Genomic DNA, 8,113 nt, shown 5'->3' on the forward strand with positions numbered 1-8,113 from the left:
GTCACCCACACTGGGAGCAGTATTTCCACCCAACCCAATGAAAGGTTTATGAACTCTAACTATAAGGGCACTAAATCTAACACTTTTTTTCTTTTCACAAAGCAAATATTTTTCACATCCTACCTAGACGTTACTCCTGGAGCTCAAGAAAGAAACTTTTCGGAGGTTTTCAGTGTTTAGATTTATCAATCGTGTATAAGTGGGCTAGCTAAGTGACTTCCTTCTAAAGGTCCATTAGTGTCGTGCTGCTGCTGCTGGCAGAGGTACGTGCGGTTCATGTGGAGGGTTGTGGTGTGGTGGAATCCACGGAGGAGAAATGGATATCAGATGGGAGCAGAAAGGGTGGAGATGCAAGGTAGAATCCAATAACACGTGCAGAAGATTAAATCTGAAATGCTGTCGGGTGTGTTTGCGTGTGCGTGCGGTTACGAGTGCATGTTTGGGAGGGTATAATCCAATTAAACGGTTGCATCATCTCGAGCAGATGGACACCCTTAGAGGATAAGAATAGGTGAACGGACACGATCTGCGGCTCGTGGAAAAGAAAAAGGGAAAAAGAAAGTGACATTTCTGTGTTTTTTACAACCCTTAAATAAAATCTCACGCCTGCTTCTTAAATGTTTTGATTTACATCTCCTATATAAGTAACAAGCGTATCTTTGTTTGACGCACATTTGTTTTTGAAGAGAAAAAAGCCCACCAGGAAACCCTTGAATAGATGATTGAAAAAACAACCGCGTTGGTTTTCCATGCGAGCGTAAGCATGTGTCTGAGATTGAAAACCAACATTCCACGGTCCCAATGTGCGCTCACATAAAAACAGTCTATTTAGAGCATTTTGAGCTGCCTTGTGATCCCTCCAAACCCTTTCTAATGCAAACACAGCAGAAAACGCAGTCAGTCAAACTCTTTCACTTTTTCATTATCTGATCTGTTATTGTGGCTACACTATAAATTCTCATCTATTCTTTATGGAGCAGTTTTAGTCCGTTTGCTTTAATCTAGATGGAGCATTGTTTCTTTTATACTAACGTTGCAGTATAAAGAGCCAGCCGCGCTCATTGTCTTTGTGAGGAGACCATGTCTCTTGCGCTCTTTTTCGGGTCAGTGTTTGTGTCCGTTGCTGCTGCTGTTTTGTGAAACATTAATTTTCTTTGATTCAGTGCTGAAACACATTAGAGCCTTCTGACTCAGAGATGACAAAGGAAGGCAGCCAAACTCAGAAGTGGGAAGAATCTGTCTGAGCATGTGCAGTATGTGAACAGGTGCAGGTGTGTGTTTGTTTGTCTTCGTTAATTAAAGTGCCAACAGAATCTTTCCTTTTTTTTCTTGGTGAAGGTCTGTTAGTGTGTCTGTCTGCCATAGTCTCAAATCTCACTGTAAATAAACCTCGTGCCCTGTCAGACCTTCCACAGAAGGGCTGCAGTTTCACTTTTTTCCCCCTCCATCTGATAATATTGGTCGGGAGCAGAATAAACATAGACGTTAAGAGAATCTTCCCAGGGATCCATGCAGTGACATGTAAGGCATTAAAAACACGCTCTGTTTTTATGAGCCTCCCGTGGGCATTTAAATTGTCTGTGACCCTACAACGTGCTACAATTCATTACGCCAGTGATCCTATCGCTTTGCCTTCAAAACCTCCATTGTTGTTGGTCTCCGATTACTTTTAGCAAAATAGTTCAGTGCTTGGTTTGCAATCAGTGAAATATAAGCTTCTTGTCACGTGTTACGTTTTCGCAGGTAATTTCTGTCAGAAGCCGATCGTGCAACACTGGAGTGACCACGGGATGTTTTTTTCACGATAAATACACATTATTTATTTACAAATAAAGTGGTTATAATAGAAATAAATACAAAATAGAAATCTGAGCATTATACTTCATGTGGTATTGCACCCATTTCAAAATGTACATCGGAAATACATTTTCAAAACCAGTAAAGGAATATTCCTTTGATTAAAATATTTATTTTTCCCAACCTTATGTAGACATAAATATATTCATATATAGTTTCTTCTTCTTCCGCAATAGCTCTGTTTTCTGTTTCTTTCATATAAATAAATGTCTTCATTGGGAAACTGGGTGTCCATGATAACCTCTGATCTCTTTCTGCCTCTTGTGCCCGCTCGCTCTTTTCTATCCGTGCCACCTGTTTCTCACCGGCAGCCGCATCCCTCCACTACCATGTCTTGGTAGTTTTTCAGGATTACTTTCTCAAATTCGTCCAGGTAGAGCAAAGAAATGGGGCTGAGGTCAGTGGGCACACAACAGGCTCTGGGGATGTTCGAGTTGACTGAGTTGACAAGTGTCTGCACAATGGCGTGGTTAGTAGAATTGAGGTGGTCTGCTAGGGGGAAAGGACATTCCCCATGGCAATAAAAGGCATGGTAGCCAGGGGGTGCCACTATCCACTCATTCCAGCCCACATCACTGAAGTCCACGTACAAGGCATGCCTCTTGCAGCTTGCCTTGTGCTGGTGCTTCCTACGTTGTTTGCGGGGTGCTGCTTGCCTTTTTTCCCGTTTGTGGAGCACTGAGCCCCCGCGGCTGTCGTGGCCATATGTCACAAGCAGCGGCCGAGCCTGAGGCCACGAGTCCTGGTCCTGGTGTAGCGACCGGCTCACCCTGACATGTTTCCTGCGTCTGTGGGCATCCTTGCTGTCCATCTCCCCCTCCTCTGGGTGAATCACCTCCACCAAGAAGCCGTGATTGTGGCCATTCCCAGAGGTCCAATGAGATATAGCGGGACTGACGTCAAAGCTTTCCCAGCGACTCAAAGAGTCCTGCACCATTCGAGTGTCCAGCAGACGTAGTAGAGGTTCCTTGCCCTGAGTGGCAGGAACTCCAAATATCTCATAAATGTTGATACGATGGAGGCCACTAGCAGGAGTACTGTCACTAATGCTGCTTTCGGTGGGGCTTGCAGATCCCATGACCTGATCCCTGTAAATGCGTAGCTCTGCAGAGGTGATGAGTTCCTCATTTGGAATAGAAGTGAGATTAAAGTAGAACTGCTGTGTCGTTTTGCCTTTTAGGCTGGCCAGCGCCTCCATAGACTCTGTAAAGGACAGAAGAGAGACAACCATAGGGTCAGGATCAAGCCAAGAACGTATTAATTTCATACATGCCTAAGAAATAACATCGAGTGGATCTAGTATATGGATCCAGCCAAGCTACCACATGGTTGTGTGAGTGATTGCATGCGGTTGCATGTATGACTCAGTGTAATAGCAGGGAAATGCTCATGGGGATGTAATACAGCGATTAGTGTCATGCTCATAAATTCACCTGGTTAAATGTCAGAAGATGAAATCAGTGCGCTTCCATCTATCGATAAGATCACACACGCTAGTCAGCCAGACTTCAAATGGCTCATTTGCACTGTGAGAATTGGTTGCTGCGAAATATTTTCATAAGTACACATGAAAAAAAGTTGCACCATATACTGACTTCATCAAAAATGAGAATGGCCAGAAGAAAACTAAAAAGGCCAACTGTTGCGTCAACATTTATTTATAGTGTAGATGTTGCCAGCACTGGAGTATTTCTTTTATGCGTCAAGGTATTAAATTTAATAACTAATTCTGAAATTACAAGGACTTAAGTTACAATTAATGTGACGATAATAAAAGACAAATGGAAAGTAGAGTGTATATAAACTGTATACAGTTAAGATCTTTGTATACCCCTCTATAGTGTACAGTAAATGACAGAAGTCTTAGTAAAAGCTACAATTTTCTTTGAGGCAGCCCTCCCACTTTGAACTCTTACTTTATGAAGATCACAGATGATGTATAGACACACTTTTTAATCTGTTTGGTGCAGCGCCGTAAACACAAACTTTGAACTCTTTGCTTTTTCAAAGGAGGTATTTAGGAAATTCCACCATCTCATCCTAAATCTCCCTCCAGAGGCACAAAGACCTCAATTAGGCCCATCACTCCTTATTTGATGTGGGAAAGCCCCCTGTCTCTTGTTCCCCCTCCTCTGTCCCCAATCCCTCTCTTTCTTTCGTTCCTCAGCTCCCAAATCCCCCTTTCCCTCTGTTCTCTTAGCCCCAAATCCTCTTTTCTTTCTCTCTCCTCCTCTTTCACGTCTTCCTCAATTTCTTTCTGCAACAATATTCTCACTCTCTCTCGTTTTCTGTTCTTTGAGGTTTGGCTATGTGAACAAGTCAGGGCCTGTCACAAACGTGTGAACCACAGATATGAGTGTATCAACATTCCTAATTTCTTTTTGTGCTGCATGCCAAAACATAAGATAAAGGCTAATGCTGGGTCATTCATCAGAGACGTGTCTCTGGCAGCTACTTCCTGTGAAGTAGTGGAAATGTTCTATTTGGCATGGGAAATGGTTATTTTTGAAAACTGATAGCAGTGAAACTAATTATCCTAGTGAAATGAATATCAGGCAGCAGATGTGATGAATGATTAGAGCAGTTTGCTTTGATGTGCTGTGTTTACATCTGTAGATACATGCTTATTATATGCAGCAGCCATCAATTGCGTGTCTCTTGACGTGGGAAGATGAACAACCCAGCAGCTCTGTTAGCACGGGATGAAAGGGCTGGGGGGACCTATGTAAACACAGCCTGAGCGCATTCGTAATGGCCAGTGGTGTCAAGGTGTGTTGGCCGGTTGCAGAGGTTTCCAGTAGCTGGCTGGGGGCAGTCACTCAGCCCAGCTGCCCAGGCCACGGTTGTTTGTAGTGTGTCGGTGTAGCCACTTGGTGTCATTGCACTAGGCCTCTGGAGAGCACCCAAGCAACCACTCAACCACCCCTCTGACTCACCCCTGATGGAAACTTCCCCAGTTAAACACTTAGAACTCTGTATGAGGACTCTGTGTAGAGCCCCTATGGACACAGTAACTTGTATGCTTTGACAAATGGAACATAGACCTTAAGATGGTGAATGGTGATAAAGCATCACTATATGTTTGACAGTAAACACTGTAGTGTTTCATTTTTATCATGCGTGAGTCATTTTAATATCACAGCCAGGTGCAAAAGACAATATAGCCTCAGATCAATAGAATATAAGTAAACCATCATTTTTATTTTCTCAGCTGCTGTTTTTTAAGTTATAAAAGTCCACTTTATTTGTAACTCTGTGCAAACATCTGTGTAGTTGTTGAACTTAGTGCACCTCATCCAGGATTTAGTGCCAGTCTTATATATATATGAGCAGCATATGTTATCTTTGAAGTGCAGCGAACTTGAACTGAAACACTAAATTCAACAAGCAGTACCGTATCCACCTACAAGCTAAGTGAGCAATTATAGTGTTACTGGAACATGCGTAATGGCGCACTGCACGGGCACAACGGGGATTTGGAAAGACGAATAAGGCGGGTACCCCCCCCCCCCCCTTTTTTTTTTAACCAAGAACTAATTTCAGTCTTGTTAAAAATGACTCAGAATTCAGTCTGACACGATGACTTTGTCATAATGCGTGTTAGTATAATGTCATGTCGTGTGTTATTGAAGTAACAGGGTGATGACTATCACCTGCGCAAAGGCACACCGCCCTTTATCCTGCTCCTGTGGTGCGTGTCTGGAAAAACTGTTTTCGGAGCCCACGCAAACACCATCAATTATTAAGAAACAAATTACTCCAGGGATACCACCTCCCTTGATGTTTTAAAACCTCTGACAGCAGCCCCAGGGGGATGTTCGGTTAAATGTTGCATCACAACATATGTGAGAGGTAATTAATTGCGTACGAGATGCTTGTTTGTAAGTCGCGTTACTGAGTTTTAGGCAATCCCGAGCGTATTTAAGAGTAAGTTGTAACTTTGACGCGTGTCACCTGTAAATGACTAAACCTCTATAAAACAGCGAAGACTCTGAAGTTCAGTCTTGACGCACTGAGTCATGTTTAAATATAGGTTTGGGTTGTCTGAGAGAGCCGAGAAGCTTCCCGGCTGACAGGTAAAGGTATGTCACTAATACATACCTTCATGGTGAAAGCTTCTAATCGTGTTGGCCTTGCTGGCGGCTCTCTCTGCGTGTTTCCCCATGCTCTTGGGTCGTTTGGTGCTATGGTCTCCGTTTGCTGAATGCATACGGTAAAGGTCCACCATATACTGCGGCACCACGGCTTGCTTACTTGGGGTCGGCCTGCGCCCCAGTCCAAACACATTGAGAAGCCGAAGCTCAAAGTCGTTGAGGAAGCTCTCTGACTGCTCTGGGGTCTGCTTCCCGGATTCGCTGTATTTCCTCCGGCCGACCTCGGGGATTAGTCCCGTAGCACCTTCCAGCAACACCTGAGCGAGCAGCAGTACCATGAGAGAGCGGACCACGGCGACCATGATCAGTCAGTCCCTGTGGAGAAAGTTGATTTCTGTCAATACACTGGCGCTGAGGTATTGACATGAGGTAGACGCGGCAGGGACCTCACTGCAGCATTCCCTAAACTGTGTGTGATCCCCCTACACAGTCGGAACGATTGAAGGAAATCAGGTTAAAAGGGAAGACAACGCTTCACTTTGAAGTGGGTAAAAAGAGAGAGAGAGCGAGAGAAAGACCCCCTCCGGCAATACAGCGCGTCAAAGCTGAAAGAGAAGTTTGGTCTTAACATGAAGTGATACATGAAAATATCAAGGTGAAGAAGCTCTGAAAGAGAAGAATAATAAAAAAAAAAAAAAAAACGAGGGACTGACTCAGAAAAAACAAATCAAAGGGTTTGCGGAGAGAGATCAGACAAAAAGTCTCCAATTAGAGGAGATAAGAAATCACGTTAGGGGAGGTGATATGAAAAAAGAAATGCAAGTCTGTGTAGCCCGACAGATCACAAGAAGCATCAAAGAATACAGTGAAGGGAAACGGGTTAGTATGCACAGCAGCAACAGATGCAACCAGACGGTGTTACAAGCGTCTGTTTGCAGGGGCTTTGACGGTCGTGTGTAATCATAAGGGATAGAGTTACTTCAAGAGGCTCGCAGGTGTTAGATCTGACGTGCGTACCAGATGTAGCCCGGGACAGGACATCAAAAAACATGAAAAACCTAAGCATCATCTGAGCAGCACGACTTCCAAAGAAACGACCTTTTTTCTCTTCTTCTTTTCATAGTTTTCTCCGTGTGTAGGAGAACGCTTTAACTTTTACGCACACACCCTATAATCACATATAAACCAAGAACTAGCAGGGAGGGGGGTCACTTAGAAAGTAAGCTTTTCCTCGTGTAGCAAGTTATTGTACAAACATTTCATTTTTTTTGTTTTACGCCAATTAAGTACTTCAAGTGTTTATTAAAAAGAAAAAAACGTGAGTTTTAATTTTACCTGACGAGAAAGCGCTGTGTCCGGTCGTCGTTCCACCTTTGGGCTCCGATAAATTCCACATTAATTCGTGTTTAATCCACGTTGCTTCTCCTTGGGGGACCAAAGACAGCCCATAGCCTTCGCCGATCGCCTCTCACACATATTATCACCAGCTGCGAATCGGGTTAGGTCTTGGTCAGTCCCGAAAGGAAAAAAAATTATGTGAATTCTACGAGGAAACGGCTTCGCGTAGGCATAACCGATCTAAGTATAAAGAAGCTTCTCTGAACATCTTTACCAGCGAACAGCTGCCTTCTGCTAAAACTGAACTTTTCTGCGAGAGAGAGAGAGAGAGAGAGAGAGAGAGAGAAACAGGATAAGCGGACCTTTAAGTGTCGCTCTTTTGGACCTTGTTGCTGCGAGTTGGAGAGCGCGTCGCCTCTCTTCTGTGCGCCGCGCTGGAGTGTTTGAATTGATTGTTGCCTTCTCTTCCCCCAGCGCTCTTTTTGTCGTAGTGATGTCACTAAGGGGATGTCAATCATTTGTCCACAATAAAGCACCTCCTGCGGACCTCTACCCCTGAGGCTCCAAACGTTTTCATGACTGAAAGGCTTGGACATGTAAAATCTCCTTCCCCCCCCCTACCTACCCTCATTATACATCATTGAAATGAAAACGAAACAAGAGACAGAAGAAATAATAAAGTCAAGAGCAGTTAAAATCATGCTGTTGTTTTTCCAGATTGTTCTTTTTAAATGCTTTTTAGTAGCATCAAAATGGCTTTTGACAGTCCCTAGATGGTTTAATGCTCATGTGAATTTGACCACCCCTGAGCAATAACATGTCAG

General features: G+C 43.8%; 1 protein-coding gene across 1 annotated transcript; it reads right to left on the reverse strand.

The window, feature by feature from the left end:
• Positions 1-1,801: 1,801 nt before the first annotated feature.
• bmp2b (bone morphogenetic protein 2b) lies at positions 1,802-7,815 on the reverse strand. The gene is made up of 4 exons (XM_085247004.1): positions 7,652-7,815; positions 7,287-7,438; positions 5,959-6,326; positions 1,802-3,060 (listed from the first exon to the last, which is right to left on the reverse strand). Exons 3-4 carry the CDS (start codon positions 6,311-6,313, stop codon positions 2,159-2,161), a joined length of 1,257 nt encoding a protein of 418 aa, XP_085103130.1. The 5' UTR covers positions 6,314-6,326; positions 7,287-7,438; positions 7,652-7,815; the 3' UTR covers positions 1,802-2,158.
• Between the last annotated feature and the right edge of the window lie 298 nt (positions 7,816-8,113).

Source organism: Mchenga conophoros, linkage group LG15, assembly GCF_057382185.1.
Source record: "Mchenga conophoros isolate Kocher_MC1m ecotype Shallow Benthic linkage group LG15, M_conophoros_male_GT1.1, whole genome shotgun sequence".
NCBI lineage: Eukaryota > Metazoa > Chordata > Actinopteri > Cichliformes > Cichlidae > Mchenga > Mchenga conophoros.

Bases quoted from the DNA above. Each gene is read 5' to 3' on its own strand.
- bmp2b (XM_085247004.1), bottom strand. From the start codon at position 6,313: ATGGTCGCCGTGGTCCGCTCTCTCATGGTACTGCTGCTCGCTCAGGTG. The intron at 3,061-5,958 runs GTATGTATTAGT...TGTCCTTTACAG, and splicing joins TAGAAGCTTTCACCATGAAG to AGTCTATGGAGGCGCTGGCC.